Here is a 19,781-nt window from a genome sequence, read left to right as displayed (position 1 = left end):
ATGTGCAGTGGCCTCCGAATTTCCTTTCTGGGACTTGGGGTGGGGAGGACCCAGGGAGAGCGCTCTGGTGGGCTTGCTTTCATTTCCCACCCTTTCTTTCCCCCATTTCTCATCCAAATGCTGCCACCTTTTTCTTGCCTTTTCTATGCCATAGAGCTCCCCTCCCCCCCTTTCCTTTTTCTCTTTTATTTCTCCTTGCACCACAATTCCATCCAGGGTGCACAGGTCACGGGCAAACCCATACACACCTCGACTCCTAGTTCACCCATATCTCAGGCCCACTATCCCATCAACGCCATACTTCTCCATGCTGCAGGCTTGAGACCTGGGGAAGGGTTGTCCATGGAAGGCTCATGGGTTCTCAAAGGAATCCAAGGGGGAGGGGACAGGGACTGAGTAGTGAGGTCCAGGAGCCTCTTTACTAGGCTTCTCTGTGGTCAAACATGGGGGGATAAGCTGGTCTCTACCTACTTCTCGCCCAAAGAAACAAGCAACCCTGTATAGAAGAAGCCTGCTGAGCCAGAAGTACCAGAGGGAAAGAATGTTCCAGGCTCACTCCTGCTCTCACCAGAGGGAGGTGGCCCTGCCCTCAAGGGGCTCAGGGGCTCTCCTGGGGCTCTTAGAGAGTTGTGGTTAAGGAAAGGACAGGACCCCACACCACGGAGGTGCAAGGGTCCCTGGGGCCTTCGGTGTGCCCAGAATGCACACTGGCTCACTGTGGGTAGCCTGTGGAAATATCCTGCCCTACTTCTGTGCCCTTCTCCCCTTTTCCTTCATCTCCACCAACTTGCTTCTTCTTCCTCCTTCTCCCTCCCTTCCTTTGCCTTTTCCCTCTGCCAGCCTGAGAACCTGAGGCTCCAGAGCGATGGTAACTGGTTGTTCCCCTCGTCTCAGGAAATAGGAGCAGAGGTATAGTGGGAGGACTGAGAATCCAGAAGGCAGACGTCTGGGGTGAACCAGAAACTCGAGATAAGGACACAGATGACAGCTGCCCCTCCCCCTTCAGGGAATCAGGTCCCAAATTTGAAAAGAAGAAGCTCCTTTTCAGTCTCCCTCTCTTGTGCTACCAGAGGGATGGACTGAGGAGTCTACAGAGCCATCCACTGGGCACGCTAATACTGTCACTGAGTATTCATGACTATTAATTATGACTTTTAATAATTCATTATTTGCACTTCACATGAGGACAATTCAAAAAGGTAATTTATCTAGAAGAAAAAGAAGTTAAGGAATATAAATGAAGGTTTATTCATATACTAATTATCCAAAATTAGATTTACTGATAGATCCATTGATTGGTGATGCCTGTCTTCCCAGAAAAACCCTGTATCTCAGGTCTTGGAACTCTTCCTGGCTAGTCCCTATCTCCTTCTAATCCCTTGAGGCTCCATCATTCTGAACTCTGCACTCGAACCCTACCTGGCTACTTCTATTCAGTTGTCTAAGTTTATTGTGCCCCCCATGGCCCACGTCTGTCATATCAGTCAAAAGAGATGACTGCAATGTCTACATATATACCCCACTTCTCATTTTATTTCCCGTCCTATTCCTGGCATAATAACCATAATGTTCCTTCTCCCCCACTCATCCCCCAAGGTCAGATTCAAATAGTTCCTCTCCCCTCTTCTCTACCAAGCATAGGCTGACCTCAGCCCTCTGAGGTCCCACGCTGCCAGTCCTTTACCCAGACATTATTGTCATGCCCCTGTGGTCCTAGTGTACCATATTCTTCCCAAAAGGCAGAGGTCAGATGATGCTGTGCAGGGCTGGGCGCAGTCTCCAGAGGTACCAGGGAAAGACAAGACCATGAGATAGAGGTCCTCACATAGGTGTGAGTACAGAGCTGGGGAAAAGTGTGGGTGAGCATGAAAGCAAGAACAAACTAGCCAGGTAGGGGAGCAAATGGCAGCTTCAGGTAGCTGAGCAGTTAAAATGTGGCTCGTGTAATGAAGGAATTCAATTCTTACTTTTACTACTGCAACGGCGTTTAATAACTACAAATGGGCAGCGGAGCGCTAGACAAAGGAGTAACTCATGCCTCTCACCATGCATACGCAAATCTACATGTGAGTCTACATGCACATACGTGTGTATGTACATATATACGTGTGTGTGTGTGTACATGAGCAAATCACTTTGTGTCAGACCTTGCGTGCGGCACCCCACTGTGACTGTCACGTGGTGTGGGCTGGTTTGCCGTTTCAATGTGTGCACAGAACAGGAGGGCAGGGGGACAAAGAGATCTTTGTATCACACGCCCAACCCAAGCCCTCCTTTCCGCTGACATCATAGCTGCCTTAAATACAGATGCCAGACCCTGTTCCCAAGACCCTCACTGTCCCCTGTGTGGTGACACAGCACCTGCTCCCGCTCGGCTCTACCACATTTACTTTTGTTTTTATGGGGATGATGAGTCTCCGGGGGGCTGATATTTTCGACAAATCCAAGTGGAAAAATCTAGGCAGAGAAAAGGCTTCGTTTTGAGTTTTCACTTTTGCTGCTGTTTTGGAATCCTGGTCTCTTTGGGGAGGGACCTGAGCCTGGCTGTCTCCTGGGAGGATTTGCTGTAACCTAAAAATGGTGGGTTTGTCTTCCTTGCTTCAGACTCTTAATCCCTGTTTCTAGCTGTTTCCAAGACTTGCACAGACAGGGCTGCGTGGGGACGGAGGGGAATGACTGAGGGCTTCTAGCTGGAGCTTGGAGGTCTCAATGTGAGGGAGCATGAGAGGAGTGTGAGGAATGGCTGCGAGCATCCAAGGGCAAGCAGGAGAATGGGGAGGCACCCCTAAAATCCCAGGGAGACCGGGGTGATGACATAAAGGAGTAAATGCGAGCCTCTGAGTGTTCCCATGCAGTGGGGGGCTGAGTGGGTGAGAATGCATCTCTTTCTGTTTCCACTTACCTGAACCAAAGGCATCTATGCCCTCAGGACTCCCCTACTTGTTGTAGAAGGTAGGACATACATGTCTTAAAAGTTTAATAGTGAAGGGTGATGAACTAGGGGTGAGCAGGGAGACATTTGGGAAAACTCAGGAAGGTCTGGGTATGGAAGAAGACCAGTATCCCAAAGTCCCAGTGCCAGTTAGACTTCTCAGAGCTGGCAGGAGGCTGCGTGCCCTCCTTGAGTGTCTGCTCCAAACTGAGCTGGCACATTTGCATGGAGGAGGTGGGGCCTGGGCAGAGGAGAGTCTTTCTGGGAGGGTGGTTGATCCTTGTGCACATGGAGAGTTCAACTCTTTGCAGAGAATGTGCAAAGTCAGGTGGGGAGGGAAGTGAGTTGGTACCCAAGGGAGCTGGACCACGTGTGATTCTCCCTGCCTAAGATGATGGGAGGGCTCAGAAAAGAGGGCAACTGAAGATGGAAGTCAGAGAAAAAGGTAGATGCGAGGTGGGGGAAGAACTGAAGCTACCTCAGAGGCTACATTCTCAAGGTGCTATGCAGCAAACTTCCATCTTGAGGGCTTGGCAGTGAGCTTGATGGTGAGCAGCAATAGCAAAGAAAAACCACGAAACAATCATTGCCCCCATAAAGATAGAATGTGGGGCAAGTTAGACGGCTCAGCAAGTGAAGGTACTTTCTGCAACGCCCGACAACCTGAGTTGGATCCCCAGGACCATTATGATGGAAAGAGAGAATGGATTCTCACAAGTTTTCTCCCAACTTCCACACACATGCTGTGGATCCCGTACCCCACACACACCAAGTATGTGCATATGTGTGTGTGCGTGTGTGTGGAATGTTAAAAAGTAGTTGCGGGCCTCTCATCTATTTTTTCGTCTTCTAGCATCCATGTTTAAGAAGGAAGAGAGATGACCTGGAGGTGTACCTCGGCCGGCAGGGAGATTTCTAGCGTTCGCAATGCTCTGGGCTCAAACCCTAGTATCGCACGAGAGGTGGAGACAGGATCAGACGCTCAAAGTCATCTACCTCTGGGCAGTATATCTCGTTCAAAGCCTGGGTTACATGAGACCCCATGTCAAAAACAAAAAAACAAAAACAGGTGAAACTAGTTTCATATCTTAATTAACCTGCTACAACCCCAAAACCCGTTAAAGCCGTTCGCATCTCAGTTTGAACTAGCCGTGGCCAGTAACATGGCACCAAGCACGCAACATGGCACCAAGGGGTGTAAACTTATCATTCACCTCTATTCAGAAGAAAAAAAAAATTCCCGAGGCATTGGTGAAAGCAGCTCAGATCTGACGGGCCAGAGAGATCCACACACTCTGACTGGAGAGGCTGTGCATAGCCGCCTGCCCCTAGGAAGTACCACCATGCTGTCCTCATGGGTTCTCACATCAGCCCTGAAGTAGGGGTGACTTTCCTTCTGAGCAACCTCTCACTGATGCAGCTCTGGTGTGCCAGAGCCACGCTTAAACCCTGTCTGGGGAGGCGTTGCCTTAGGGGCTGAGGCCTGGTGTAGGCGGTGCCCTGTATTCCAGGGCCTGGACGACATGGTGAGGAAACGCCCGCTCCATTGCAGTCTGGATTTAGAGTGAAGGTGGAGGCCACTCATCAGGCCACAGAAGCAGGGCCATCAACAGGACTGGCAGGGGAGTGGAGCTGAGTGTAGGGTGAAGTCACAGAAGGGGGAGGGGTTGGAGAGAGCTGCTACCCTTTGTCAGAGACTGCAGGAAGTGGTCCTGGGTGCAGCAGAGACTCTTACTCTTCCAGGGAGCAGAGTGGGTACTGAGTGTGTCTATGTCCTCCTACTACGCTGTTGGGCAGCTGGGCGTTCACTTGTGTGTGTCCAGGCAGGGCTCGGTGTCTTTTGTAGTCACGCCATCCTCCCGGCTACTTGTCTGGGCCACTTCCTTTCAGGAAGGCAGCCAGGCAGGCTCCTGTGTGCTCTTTGGAACTGAGCTGGGAACTGAGGCTGCCAAGACCCCAAGGCAAGGCCAGGAAGCCGAGGGAGGGAGGAAGGAGCTGACCTCTCACTCTCCCACCCTTGGCCAGCCCAGGAAGGCCAGACAGAGGTAGAGGGGAGTGCCAGAAGACCCCCACCTTAAAGGCACGGGGACCCAGGGGAAGCCAGTCTAAACCATAGGGCCACTACACTGAGATGCCATCTGAGCTGCAGCTGGGCCTCTCCATCAGCGGAAGGGCCCCCAGGAAAGAAGGAAACAGCCAATGAGAAGTCAGCGGCATCTGCTTGTTCCGCAAGGAGCCATATGATTAGAGATCATCCTTCCAGACTTTATTCACGGATACGTATACTACACTGGCACGGGCACACGCGTGTGCGCACACACACACACATCACCAACCTCTGTCAATGCTTAAAAACTCGGTTCCTTAATTAGGCAGTCGACGGGTTTGGGGTGCCCAGAATGCAGTGGAGGTGCAGAAGATAGCGGTAGAGACTTAGCCTTGTGCCCAAAGAAGAAATGCAGCCTCCTTAAGAGCTCTGAGCAAGCTGGTCTGAAGGCAGTGAGTTAACGTAGCTGACTGTTCACGTCAGTTATGGTTTGAATCCTGTTCTCCACTCCCCTCTCCTCTTCTCATTACTGCTGTTAAAAAAGAAAAGAGCTCAGAGCAGGGACTGGAGAGATGACTCAGCAGTTAAGAGCAGTGGCTGCTCTTAGAGGACCAGGGTTTGGTTCCAGGCACCCCTCACGGCATCTTCCAACCTTCTGTAACTCCAGTCCCAGGAAATCTGATACCTCTTTTGGATTCTGAAGGACACACATGCAAACAAAACACCCATACACATAAAAATAAATAAATAAACTCTGAGCAAACACACAGACAACAGTGTCCCTCGGGTATTCCTTCCAAACAGCCTTGCCTGGCATCTTTGTGCAGGGTCTACGCTAGGGCTAACGGGGTAGGGGTGGGGTGGGGTAGGGGGAGCTATTAGAGGGTGGACAGAATCCTGAATCTAGTACTGAGAGAAACTTGATGTTTTGGTTGTGAGCCTAGCCTTTAACAGCTGAGCCGTCTCTCCAGCCCAGAAGACCCATCACCCATGAGCCCAGACAGCATCTCCTGTCAGAGCGCCAAGGGGGCTATGAAGGGACTCTAGAGGCCATGGGAGCAGAGGGGACAGGGAGGGTCTCCCTGAGGATATGTGTTAGAGCAGAGACCAAACGACTACCAGTGAAGTAAGTTGTGAAAATACTTGGGAGTTTGAGGCCAGCCTGGTCTACACGGTTCCAGGACAGTTAAAGCTATGTAGAGAGACCCCTTCAAAAGAAAGAAGTGGGGGGAGCCGAGGGGCTGGAAGTTGGGTGTCAGACACCTGCATGTGTTGTCTTAGAGCTGAGGTAGGCTGGGCCACCTGTCCTGTTCCTTTGCGGTCACTCTCTACCAGGCTCCCTTCCAGGCTTAGTCTCAGCCTGTCCTCCCACTCCAGTGGTAACATAAGAACCCCTGTCACAATGCAGATGGCAGAGAGCACAGCAGGGCTGACCCACTCCAGCTGCAGGGACCTGAGAAAACCACCCCAGGTCTCTGCAGCCAGCTAACCACTCCAGAACTTCGGGGGGAGAAGCCCCACTGGCAACACTCAGCTCAGAGAACATTCTAGGATGGCAGACCTCTGGGGCCTAGGATGGTCAGTCAGTAACACCTCCCAACAGCTCCCATATACTGAGATCAGCTTCTCCCCAAACACAGTGTGCACACCGAAGGTCCTGCAGGGAACTGTGGCAGGTGTCCCCAAACACAGTGTGCACACCAAAGGTCCTACAGGGAACTGTGGCAGGTGTCCCCAAACACAGTGTGCATACTGAAGTCCCACAGGGAACTGTGGCAGGTGTCAGCCAGATCTCTAAGTAAAGACCTACGTCTCTTATTTCTCAAACTCCTCAACTCCAGAGAAGGCAGTATATGGACAGACAGGGCTTGCTCTGGGACACTGGGCAAGTCACTTACTCTCCACAGACTTTAGCATCCTGATCTAGAAAGTGGGGCTTTCCAGTCAAACCTCATAATCAGATCCACTGAATTTGAGAACAGCAAAACTGAAAGGGTCCAAAGGGCAGGTTGGCAGCTTCTGAGGATTCTCAGAAGAAGGGGACACAGCGCAGTGACAAGTACTGAGAGTGTGGCATCAGAAACAATAGACGAACAGAGCAGCAGGCATTTATTCCTGGGTGCTGACCCCAAGCACCCTCACTCCTCTCTACCCTATCCATCTGCTTGTCTGGAGCGGGAGGTCCAAGAAGGCGAGGAGCTGGAATCAGTGGTGGATATGGTCACAGGTCAGCAGCTCTGAGCGGTGCAGCTGGAACTGGAACTAAAAGGGCATGAGGACAGAGGAGAGGGTTGAGGGCACCAAACTCCTGTCTCCCTTATCCTGACCCTCTGGTCTTGTGTGCTTAGCAGTTGTGGGGCACAATGCCAGTTCTGCTGAGTACCCTGCTCATGGGGGGTAGGCAAGTCAGTGTGATCCCCCGTATCTCACTACGTGCCCGTGCCTTGAGACAGAGGCTCCCTTATTTCTTGGTTAGAGGATGGCACTGCCCAGCCAGACCTACCTGACAGGGCTCTCAGTGCTGGTCCAGGATGAGGGGCATCTGTGCGCTGTCCACTCGAGGAGGCAACCGCTCTCCCGTGCGTACATTGAACATGGGCAAGGTGGAAAGAGGCCGGGGCACCTCACGGCTGGCTGCCATCTGCCGAAGCTCCTCTGTATTCCCGTGGATGGTGCAATGGTGAACCATCTGGATGCTGGAGGCACACGCAGAAGATCATCAGCTCTTGGAACTGGCCTCTAGGGTCTAGCCTGGGGCTGCCTCAGAGCCACTCTGCACCCTGCAGTTGCTGGGAGACTCAAACACTTGATGTAAGTGCAGGGGGAAATGGGGAATTCATGATGCCTGCTTGTGCCCAGTGATTGAGACAAGGGTCTGAGTGCAGACAGCCTGGGTAGAAAACTCTATTGTTTTTGGCTTTAACCCCCTTCGTGCCTCCACTTCCTCCAGATGCAAAACGAAGATAATAATAAGTATCCTCCTAGATTGTTATGCGAAGTAAGAAAAATACAGCTGGGTGTTTGGAATAGTGGCCAGCATAGGTAACGTACAAGATGCCGAGGCAGAGCAGATACCCACATGGAGTATATTATTTGCAGAAGCTGGTATTGGCCGGGACTTATAAACCTAGTGTTTGTTTGTTTTAAGACTTAGGTATCCTGGGTATATTGAGGGTGACCTTGAACCTCTGATCTTCCTGTTTCCACCTCCCAGCTGCTAGGATCACAGCCGTGTGTCGCCACACGCAGTTTTTGTGGTACTGAGGGTCAGACCGAGAGTTTTGCACATACAAGTACCCTCCCAACTGGCTGCATCCCCAGATGTATGACGTTTTCATATTCCGATGGCCCTCCCGGTTCCTTTTGGTATTTGGCAGCCTCCCTCAGTGTCAACTCCAAACATCTCTCCCCCTTCCTTCCGTCCTTATGTTAGCCTGGCCATCCCACCCAGTCTTTAACCTCCTCTCATCTCCCAGCTCCCAGCTCTTGAGCCTCCTGGGAATACCTTCCACCAAGTTCTGGATCTCATTATTTATCTGGGCTCCTTGAACCTGGTCTCTGTTCCTTTATACCTGACCTCCCCCCCAACCCCCATCCCACTCCATTCTTGCCTCTTTGTCTCTGTTTCAGACCTGAATTCCTTTGAGCTGTTCCTAGCTCCACCCTCAGGGCCCCTACAGCAGGGAGTGGCCATATGCATCAGAAGGCCTTTCCTGAACTATAGCTTCAGATCTGGCTTTAATCACATGTGACCATCCTAGGTCCTTGCTTTCTGTGGTCCAGGAGCAAGCCACAGTGAGTCTGAGCAGCAGGCTGGCACGCTGGCATGCAAGCGAAGCATCAGGACTTGCTTTGGTTTCTTTCACTGGGGCATCTACTGCTTACTGCTTTTGGCAAATTGCTAAACCCCTCTGTGGTATTAATATAGAAAGCTTTATTTTGCTGTAGCCAGCCCAGCAGAAGGCTTCCTGGCCTCTAGGGGGCGTTGTTCTTAAGCCTCCTTTACATGAATCCACCTTATTAGTTGGCATAGTCTGGCAACATTTTCCTACATTCCTGATCACCAAGTCAGAGCAGAGACTTTGTTTGGTAGACAATGAAGTTTTCCGCTAGGGCTGAGGCTGAGACAGGAGGATTGTGAGTCTGAGGCCAGCTTGGGCTGCACAATGAAGCCATCTCAAAAACAGTTTTTTAAAAAAATAGAATTGGATTTTCTTAGGGAAACTGAGACTCCAGGCAGGCGGAATAATGCCTCTTCCCTTGTCATTCGGTTACTAATAAGGTAGGGGAAGGGTCCCTGCCAGGAGCCCAAGCCCCAGTCAGTGGACAGCAGCTGCAGTTAAGAACCCTGAGGATCAGAGCACGGAAGGACAGGCGGCCTCCTGGAGAAGCAGAGGCACTCCCCTTGGAGTGGAGTGAGGGCCCAGTGGCCAGCAAAAGAAGTGAGGTCGCTGTCTAAGGCCAGGCAGAGTTATTTAAGCTCCTAAATGTGGAATCTGGCAAACAGAGTTGTCAGAAACACAACTTTCCATCCCTTGGGGAGGAGAGCCCATGGTGGGATGAGAGCAAGAAGTGTGTAGAAGATGGGCCAGGGAGGCAGGTGTGTCACCCAGGCCAGGAAAGGCCCCTCCCACCCCCAGCCCCACATCTGGGTCTCATCGCTCCGGTAATGAATGGGTGGTGGGAAAATCTCCCCAAGAAGAGCAAAAGAGCAGACAGCAAACCCAGTGGGGCCGTCCCAAGGGGCTTCATGTAAGTACTCAGGCAGACGGGAGAGCAGGCAACACTGCGACATACAAAGACATGCCCACAGACACATGTGGTCAAATGACATCAATAGACATTCGGCCCCCAGCACACAGGGCGATGTCACTGGGCTGTGGAGAACGCTGTGACCAGTTAGATCTGATGCAGGTGACAGCCAGGCATCAGGGTCACTACTGGTGGCCCACTTAAAAAGCAGCAGACATTGTCATAAGTATCTAGTAGAACTAAGGCAACACAAAACTCAGGCCGCAAAGGCCGCTGGAACACAGGGCGAAAGTGTTGGTTACGGTCAAGAGGGAAGCGGGCCTCCCTGACGTCAGCGCTACCACCTGAACCAGGAAGGCCAGTGATGACAACACTGGTCACAGAGGGAAGCCACAATGCCAGCGACGCAACTGACCGAATCTGGCACAGGCTACGGAAAAGTTATACAAATCCTTCTTGCGAAATGTATGCCAGAATTATTGATCTCAGCAGAAGAGATCTATAAAGTGAAAACAGATAAGGCAGAAAAACCCAGACAGGCCGTGGTGGCACACGCCTTTCATCCCAACACCAGGAGGCAGAGGCAGGGGGAGCCCAGTGTGAGTTCAAAGCTAGCCTGGTCTACATAGCGAGTTCCAGGAGAGCCAGGGAGATCCAGTCTCAAGAAACGAAAACAAAACTCAAACCCTTTGTTTTTTTCTTTTTGGTTTGAGACAGGCTTCCATGGAACCCAGAATGGCCTCCAATGGAAGGAGATCGGAGATCCTCCCGCCTTCACCTCTACTGGGATTATAGGCATGGGCCACCAGGCCCAGTCTAAGAAAGCATTTTAACAGTTTCGTATAGAAGATTAATTTACATAAGCCAAGGAACTGCATTTTACTCTGAGAACTATATTCTCCTTTAAAAAGTATAATTATAGGGGCTGGAGAGATGGCTCAGTGGTTAAGAGCACTGGCTGCTCTTCCAGAGGTTCGGAGTTCAATTCCCAGCAACCACATGGTGGCTCACAACCATCTGTAATGAGATCTGGTGCCCTCCTCTAGTGTGCGGGCATACATGGAGGCAGAATGTTGTATACATAATAAATATATATATATTATATTTTTTAAAAGTATACATATTTTTAAAAAGTATAATATATATATTTTTTAAAAGTATAATTATAATCCTTATATTTAAAATGTATTGGAGGAGTTCAGTTGGTAAAGTTTGCCTAGCACACACGAAGCCCTGTGTTTAATCCCAGCACCACATAAACTGTGCGTGGCAGCACAGTCATTTCTAGCCCCCATGAAGGTGAAGGCAGTACAACCAGAAGTTCAAGTTTATTTTCAGCTGTATATTGAGGCCAGCATTCTACATCAATAAAAAAAAATAAATGTATCCGGCATGGTGGCACACACAGCACTCCAGAAGCAGAGGCAGGTGGATCACCATAACTTCGAGGCCAGCCAGGTATACAGCGTGACTTCCTACCCATCAAGGACTATATAGTTTGACCCTGTTTATGCTATCAGTGGTGGTGCACACACCTTTAGTCACAGCACTCAGAAGGCAGAGGCAGGTGGATCACTGTGAGTTTAAAACCAGGTTGGTCTATAGAGTGAATTCCAGGACAACCAGGGCTACACAGAGAAACTCTATCTCAACCTGCCTCCCCAAAGTTGGCCCTGTCTCAATAAATATAAAATGTTAGCATTTTTCCCACCTAGAGACACAAAGTAGAGGCTGTTAATTAAAGGGTGGATTTAAAACTGAGTTGGGTTGGGGATATAATTCAGTGGTTAGACACTTGCCTAGTGTGTGCTAAACCGTGAATTCCATGCGCAGCACCGCTAAATAAACAAACAAACATAGGATTCTAAGTGTCCTGGAATCAGTTCAGAAATGTGCATATATGCCATATATACACGGGCATTCCCTGTGTGAACTCATCCAGCCAGGGCCCTCCTCTGGAGGGTATCTGGCTCATCAGGTGTCCCCACTCTCTGATGCCTTTGATCCTCCTAAGAAGAGACAATGGGGCTACTATGACCCCCACAGGATTCTGCCCACCTCACAATGGCCCCCTGAGGTCACCGCAGAAATAATCTCACCAGTCCCTGAGCCCACAGCACAAGTCTACTGTGGCCAACCGTGGGTGATCACCCACGGTCCTCCCTCTGGCCATCCAGAAGGTGGGGCCCAGACCCCTACAAAGGCGCCTCTGAGGGAAGCAGAAGTCAGAACACAGCTCACCCACTACTGAGAGTAATCCGGTGGACACTTCCAGCAGCCACCCTGGAGGTCCTAGCATCCAGTGCCCTTCAGCCACCCCCGGAAGAGATGCAGAGAGACACGTCTCTGTTGTCACCCTCTGCAGACCCAAATGCTGCGGTGGCTGTGGACCAGGATGCCAGCACATCAGGGGACCCAAGCAAGAGTGAGACTGAGCCCCACACCAGCCCTCAGACCCCGCGAAAACCCAGCATGTCGAAGGTGATTCTGAGGGCTGTGTCTGACAAGGGAGTGCGCAGCCGTGTGTCCCTTGCGGCCTTGAAGAAAGCTGTGAGCACCACAGGCTACAATATGACCCGCAACAGCTGGCGCTTCAAGCGTGCACTCCAGAAACTAGTGCAGAAGGGCATGCTCAAGAAGGTGACTGGCAAGGGGACCTCAGGCTCTTTCCGCCTGGGTAAGAAGAAAGCCTTCAAGTCCAAGAGCAAGGCCAAAAGACGCCAGCGGAGGGGGCGGAGGCAGAAGCCTGGGCAGCGCAAGTGTGGACCACGCCAGTCACTACTAGGCTCCAGAAAGAGCCATAATCGGCTTTTCAAGGGAGTTCGTCGGGTGGCCAAAGGCCGCCGCCACTAATAAGGCAGGTTAGGCGGGGCGCCAGGCTTGCCGCAAGCTCAGTAAAGCGGAAATAAAAGCCCAACTTATTTCACAACTGTCTTCTGGAGTCTTTGGGGTTCAGAGGGTAGGGAAGTTAGGCCAGGGGCTGAGGGGCACAGAGTGGGGGAGAAGGCCATGGATAGGAGGAATCTGAGGCAGAATAAGATGGGCTTGGAAAGATAGGGTAAGATTTAAAGAATCTTGCCATTAACTAGGCCAGCCACTTCCTCTTAACTTGCAGGGAGAATCAGAGGCCAGCCAGGTGTCTGGTTCACAGTTGGGGAGGAGGGAAGAAGGGGGAGAGAGGGAGAAGGAGGAAGATGGGGAGGAGCGAGAGATGGTGAGGAAGAGGGAGATTGGGGAGGAGAGGGAGACGGAGAACAGGGAAGAGAGGAAAGGACAGGAAGGAGAAAGGGAGCCAAGGAGGAGGAGAGAGGAAGAGGAATACACACTGGGAGCCTTTGGTCACTTCCCAAGTCCTTTCCTATGTACAGTGGCAGGTCCCCTTCCCCTATGCCACAATAGTCTCTTCTATGATCAGAACACATGAGGACAAGGTCAGCAGGGCCTGGACTTAGCCTCCAGCCAGTTCAGGGCTAAGACTCAGGGTTCATTGCTGCTCATAGTGAAGAGTTCAATACAACAATCCAAGGGGGGCTCCCCTAACCAGCCCCCCAGCTCTGCTTATACTCACTCAGAGGTGGCCATGTCTCTCTTCAACCTATGAAAAAATGGAGGTTGGGGGATTCAGTACCAGTCTGGCTTTGCTCCATGGTGTCCCACGAGCCCCCATGTAGGACTCCCATGTGCGTATATTCAGGATCCCTCCTAGTTCCAAGCCAGACAGGACTGGATCCCCCTACCTAGAAAAGGGGCTCCACATTCCTCTTATAGTTGAGAATCCCATTCCCTGAGAAGTATGGCTCCCCCAGTCCCAGAGTGGTCCCTTAGATGTACCAGCCCATTGTCCTCCCTGGCCGGCACACTCACCGTCCTTCACGCCGACAACACATGACGTAAGCCAGAAGCAGGGTGAGCAGTAGAGCCACCAACAAGGGCACCAAGAGGGTGACCAAGGCATCTGCCAGGAAGTCTCGGCCTGTGGCCTCAGTGGGTGGACAGAAGAACGGGTCATGCTCCAGGATCCCGTCACCTGGAGTAGGCACTTCATCCAGGGGCTCCGGCACTGACTTGTCCACCTGTGTAGCGGAGGCCAGAGCTGACCCAGGAGTAGCTCAGTAGACGCAGAGACACTGTCCCACAGGAGATGTGGCAACTACCAACCTATCAACCCCATGTAACCACAGACCTTCTTTCTGCCTGCCTCCCCTAGCCCATGTGACTACAGGATGAACACTGGAATAGGGGTCAGGGAAGCTACTTCTAGGAGAATCAGGGATGTTCAGTGGTTCATATTGGTGCTAGGTTTGGACTGCCTGAGTCTGAACTCTGAGTCAGACTAGTGCTTCACCGAGGTGAATTGTCTCAATATGATTTCCTCGTTGAATTCAGAGTGATGATAGTGTGCTTACTCCTGCCCTGAATCGCGGTGGTGAAACACGCTGGGGATCTAGTGCCCAGCACACAACCTTCAGTAGACTGTCAATGACCAGCGCTACTTCTCAGCTGAAGTCCCCTTGGGCTGGTTCCCAGGAGCAGAGCATACCAACAATTTCAAGCCAGGGTCCCTTGAAACATCAAGAGCCGCAATGAACCCCTTATTGCAGGCAGCCTTGTTTGGTGGTACTTCCTCTGGAAGCAGACAGAGCTGTCATGTGGATGCCCTCGCTGGAATTTGGACTTAGGAACTCTTGAGAGTTTTAGCTCTCTGTCCCCTGAGCAGATCTGGGACACAGAGCTAAAGAGTCCAGATGTGGACTGTAAGCTTTGTCGCCCTCTTGTGGCAAGAAACAGAACTTCATATGTGTGCAAGTGAGTGCATGTGTGCGTGCGTGCGTGCGTGCGTGCGTGCGTGTGTGTGTGTGTGTGTGTGTGTGTGTGTGTGTGTCTATGACAGAGACCATAGACTGAGGTTGAGACCCAAACTGACCCTATCAGAGAAAAAAAGCTGGGCTAGAGAAATCATAGATACACAGGACTTGATGAGGATTATACTCTAAACCCAAACCCTAGAACCAGGATCCCTCCTCACCAGAGATACATTGCACCAGTCAACACGGAAGTGGGGTGCCAAGGTGTCGTAGCAGGACAGTAATGGAGGCTGTCCCTGGGCACAACGGGCATAGCTGTCAGGTGATGCCACCATCTTTAGGCAGGTGGAGAAGGGCGTGGCAGAGCCCACCTTGATGTACACCCTGAGAAAAGAAGCCATTGGCAGCATAGTGGAAGTGAGGAGCACCATCTACCAGGGAGAGGCGAAGGTGTCCTGACAGTAGGCAAGGACGGGTGTGGAATAGGGGTGTCCCGTAGGAGACACATCAGGGCCTGGTGGGAGAAGTCACAGCCTCCAAGACCTGAGACCAAGTCAGAGCACCCCACTCTTTATGTACCCCAGAAATGACTTCTAACAGATGGATCTCACATGTCCTCATGGACAAGTGCTGGTAAGTTCAGAGTTCAGGGTAACGAGAGTCTGTGCCCAAGAAGGAGATGGTGTGAAGGGAATGGGCACTGGCGTAAAGAGAAGAGATGACCACGACCAAGGTACGCTGCAGTGATAATCCGGAAATCAGGGAGATGGGTATTTTTTGCTCCCTCCCTCCCTAGTCAACCAGGAAGCCTTCCTGGATTGTTCCCTTACCCTTCCTTCCGGCCCTCAATGGGAAGAGGGACGCGACCTCCACGGTCCAAGGCCGAAGTGATGTTGAGCAACTGGAGCTCCCCTGGCTCCCAGAGTCCCCCCAAAGCGATGAGGAAGCGGCTGGCAGGTGTGGAGGGCAGAACCTCTTCCACATCATGGCTGCGCACCAGGAACTCGGCTTGGTACGGCAACCGTGGACCTAAGGAGGCCAAGTCGGCAACTCAATTGCACCCCACCTTGTGCTCAGTTTCTCAGGTGTTTCCTAAACTTCCTTCAAGCTTTCCCACATTCCCCACACCACCTCTGTCCCAACAGCCTATATACAGCACAGGCCTTGCATTCCCTTCCCCAACACTGTAGCCGCTGACTGCCTCGTATGCTGCAGCTGTGTTACTTACAGAGCTAAGGACAGACCTCAGTCCCGAGCTCCTTCTCTCGAGCTATCAACGCCACGTCGGCCCTGACGCGCCCTCTCCAGGATGCCTTGCTCCCCACTGCTTCCCAACACCTTTTCCCAAGTAACGCTCTTCAAGACCGGCACCAGTAGAGAAACGGAATAGGAACGGAGGTACCTTCGGGGTCCTCGATCAGCAGCAGCAGTCGCTGTCTAGTGGTGTCAAAGCTGTCCCGGTTGTAGGCTGTGACCTGGGGGAATGGAAGGAGGGCTGAGGAGTGGGGCTAAGAGGAAGCTGACACAAATGGCGCATATGCAAATTATATGTAAATAAACATGCATAAACACCCAGTCCCACTGGCAAGGCCAGCCCTAGGAGGCCCCAGTGGCCAACCCAGGATGTCTCTGTGCTGGCACCTCGATGACCTGGCGTCCACGATCTTCTGGAGTAGGAGTACCATAGAGGAAGCCAGGGTTATAGGGACTGCGCTGTGTGTAGCGAAGCCACCGGGGCAGGTCTGGATGTCCCTGGAGGTGGGCCTGATAGGTGAGTCGGACAGTAGGTGGCACCGCTGATGGGAGAAACAGGAGGGGATTGGAAACCGGAGACAGAACAGGAGATCCGGATTGGCACACTCCAGCCCATCTGGTCCCTCTCTCACCAATGTGTTCTGGAAGGCGCAGGAAGGTGGCGTGTTCCAAGGGATGCACAAAAACACGACCCACGAATGGGTATAAGGTTGTCTGCTGAGCATTGGTGTCCCTCAACCCTGCCAGAAGACCTGTGGGGGGGGGACCCCATAAGCCCCAAACACACAACTTTAGTCATGGGTATGGGGTGAGTGCCCTTCCCCACAGTGCTCCCGATGAGCCGAGAGCTGAGGGTTCCTGGCTGCCTCCAAGTGGTGGGCTGCAGGCCCTGCTTTGCTTCATAGGTTAGAGGATGAAGGATGACAAGCCCCAGACTTTTGCTGGCTTTGTATTCATGGAAGGGACCCCAGGCATCTTTCTACTCCATGGTTAAGTCCACAGTGGGAGGGGACTAATGTATGGCTGAGAAAGGGTTAAGCTATGTGTGTTTAGGTTACTTGGGAAAGAACTCCATGCTGAATGTCTGGGAGGCTGGGGGTAGAAAACACCCTCAGAAGGGTAGCCATTCTAAGGCCCCCAACTCCCAGAGAAGAACACAGAACAGGGCCTGCAATGTGGGCCAATAGGAGCCCAGCAAAGTGGACTTGCCTAGGCTGCCTCCGCCTTCCCTCTTAATGCCAAATTTAGCCTGGTCTGCCAGAAGTAACGGCCCAGTCAGCTCATTAAAGGGCCCACGACCCTCTTCCCTTGCCCTCTCATGCTCACTCGGGGCTCTAGGACACCTCTGTCCTCAAAATTTCCACTACCTATTCTCCAGAGACCAGCTCCCAGCCCCTGAATCATTCCCACCCGCCCCCAAACCCTCTAGGTCCTACTTCACCCACCCTAAACCCCTCTTCTGAGGATCCCCTATTCTTCTACCTCATAACCTCTAAATTCTACCCCTCATTCTCTCCCTCCCCCGAAGAAGATCCCCAACTTGCCTACAAGGAGAGGAATCCAGGTTAGTGCTGCTGCCATAGCTGCCCAGCCTAGCCAGCCCTTTGAGTGACAGAGACAGGGGCTGGAGCAGAAGAGGGAGGGGCAGGGAGGGGGAGGAGGTGTGTCAGAGCAGCTGAGAACAGCCTTGCCCAGAGTGCCAACTCCTTCCATTCTCAGCGTGAGCAATGAATCTGGGGTAGACATTGTCCTCACACACAGTGTCCCCTAGCAGTTTCCCAGTGACCACAATGGGCTTTATTTCGTGTGTGTTTCTTTTTTAAATATTATATATTTGGCCGGGTGGTGGTGGCGTACCCCTGTAATCTCAGCACTCAGGAAGCAGAGGCAGGTGGCTCTCAGTGAGTTCGAGGCCAGCCTGGTCTACAAAGTGAGTTTCAGGACAGCCAGGGCTACCCAGAGAAACCCTGTCTCAAAAAACCAAAAAGAAAAAAAAAAGAAAAACAATAGTATTTATTTGATTATTATTCTGCACTTGTTTCTTTTATTTTATTATTTTCTGTGATTGTATGTTTTTCCTGCACATTTGTCTGTACACCACCTGAATGCAGTGCCTCCCAGAGGCCAGAAGAGGGAATTGGACATCTGATACTCCGGAACTGGAGTTACAGATGATGGTGAGCTGCCTGCCATGTGGGTGCTGGGAACTGAACTCAGGATTTCAGGAAAAGCAGCCTGTGCTTTTAATTACTGAGCCATCTCCTCAGCCCCTCGGCATGTTTTCTAAACCACCAATGTGGCTCTGTGGGCCCTCCCTCCCTTGAATTTTTAAGGTTTATTTTAAATTAGTGTGTATGAGTGATTGTCTGCATGTGTGTTTATGAATGACATGCATGCCTGGTGCCATGGAGATCTGAAGAGCGGGCCAGATGCCCTGGACCTGGAGTAATGCCAGCACGTGGGTGCTGGGAACTGAACCCAGGTCCTTTGCAAGAACAGCCCCAATGCTCTTAACCATTGAGCCATCTCTCCAGATTGGCCACCTTTTAAAAATCCCAATGACTCCCATTGCCCTTGAGCTCCCAGCTCATGCCCAGTTGGTGACTTTCTGGTCCTTCCTCCATCTGTCCATTTTGTCTAGAACCCCACCCCCACTCCCATATGTCCCCAGGCTCTGGCCCTCCCTCTGTTCTTGCCTGGCTTAGTATGTCTTCTTAATCTCCTGGCACCCATCCAAGCTCTTCCCACTGCCTGGTATTCCCTTCCTGCCTTGTCCCTTGGGCAAACTTTAACCAGACTCCATGGACGTGTCCCCTCCTCCCTGAAGCCTTTTCCTGTCCCTCCTCTTCCTAAGCTGGCTGCTTATGGCTGAGTCTACGCATGTGCATGCACAGGTGCACACACCCATACACACACACACACACACACACACACACACACACATCTCTGTGTCAACTCAGCCTCACAGGATCGTGGTGTGGAACAGATGTTCTGGTCTCCCCATCTCAGCACCATTTTATCCCTGCACCAGACGTGGGGCCTAGCAGCTAGTCAATGCAGGGGTTTGGCTGACAACTTCCTTAACAGTTTCCCCAGGCCGAGCCCCAGGTCAAGCATCTCCCATGTGAAGGCCTGGATGGAAAGATCCCAGATGGCACCAGCAGGGTGGGGACAGGTAAGCAGAGGGGAGGCGCTCTGGCTCAGCTTGACAGTTCCTGCACACACGGTCTCAAGTCATCCTCCCTCTCTAGGCCTGTGTCCACGACTGTCCACTGCATGATTAGTGCTGGCCTCTGGGTACCACTGTGGAGAATCCACAAAAACACCAATGGCAGCATGTGTTTAGCCATCTATATCATACAGCGATGAGACAATCCTGCCTGACTGAGGCTGGGGTGATGGCAGGAAGAACAGCTGACCTGTTAGCGTCTGTGTCAAAAGGTTCCCGTGCATCTGTGGGCACTAACCCATCCCTTACCCACTGCAATGCCACGAGGCAGACGTTACTGTAGCCCCGTTACTGTAGCAGACGTTACTGAGGCCTGTAGGTTTCTAACTTCCTCCAGAGCCATGCTGTGGCTGAGTGAATGCTCGGAAAGTGTGCGGCCCTGGGTCCAGCTCCCTCCTTGATGCACTTGATGGTGGGTACCACTGAGGAAGAAACAGCCCCCCACCATGAGCAGCATCCCACGGTCTTTGCAGGCATGGCTCCGAGCCTCCCGTGTTGCTTGCCTCGCCTCACCCTGACCGTCCAAGCAAGAATGTCTGGGACCTGTCTTGGGTCAGGCTCGTGTTCAGGTGACCAGTGGGCGAGTTTTGTCCTTGTCCCATCTTTCTTCCCGCCTGACCACCCCGCTTGTCCCTGGAGAGTCACAGAGTTTCCAGAGTCAGCATCCAGCTCGGGCTCGCGGGCAGGAGTGTGTCCCCAGGTCACCTTGCCATCTCCTGCCTTCACCGAGATAGAGGAGAGAGGAAAGGGGTTTGGAGGAAG

At 52.0% G+C, this 19,781-nt stretch overlaps 2 protein-coding genes across 3 annotated transcripts; one reads left to right on the top strand and one right to left on the bottom strand.

Moving 5' to 3' along the window:
• Positions 1 to 5,176: 5,176 nt before the first annotated feature.
• On the bottom strand, positions 5,177 to 17,427 carry Sgca (sarcoglycan alpha). 2 transcript variants are annotated; one of them, XM_048446957.3, is made up of 10 exons: positions 17,335 to 17,427; positions 16,423 to 16,542; positions 16,178 to 16,332; positions 15,939 to 16,011; positions 15,367 to 15,565; positions 14,758 to 14,920; positions 13,596 to 13,804; positions 13,300 to 13,326; positions 7,483 to 7,675; positions 5,177 to 5,508 (listed from the first exon to the last, which is right to left on the bottom strand). In XM_048446957.3, exons 1-9 carry the CDS (start codon positions 17,369 to 17,371, stop codon positions 7,495 to 7,497), a joined length of 1,164 nt encoding a protein of 387 aa, XP_048302914.3. In that variant the 5' UTR covers positions 17,372 to 17,427; the 3' UTR covers positions 5,177 to 5,508; positions 7,483 to 7,494. The 2 variants fall into 2 exon arrangements, with proteins under 2 accessions (XP_048302914.3, XP_048302913.3); XM_048446956.3 differs by lacking the exon at positions 5,177 to 5,508 and adding an exon at positions 7,072 to 7,241.
• LOC125408559 (histone H1.9-like) lies at positions 11,809 to 12,660 on the top strand. The gene has a single exon (XM_048446958.3). It carries the CDS (start codon positions 12,060 to 12,062, stop codon positions 12,582 to 12,584), a length of 525 nt encoding a protein of 174 aa, XP_048302915.3. The 5' UTR covers positions 11,809 to 12,059; the 3' UTR covers positions 12,585 to 12,660.
• Positions 17,428 to 19,781: the final 2,354 nt, after the last annotated feature.

This window comes from Myodes glareolus, chromosome 9, assembly GCF_982192425.1.
Source record: "Myodes glareolus chromosome 9, mMyoGla1.1, whole genome shotgun sequence".
NCBI classification, from domain to species: domain Eukaryota; kingdom Metazoa; phylum Chordata; class Mammalia; order Rodentia; family Cricetidae; genus Myodes; species Myodes glareolus.
The sequence above is the reverse complement of the archived record's forward strand: the minus strand, read 5'-3'. Positions and strand labels throughout refer to the sequence as shown.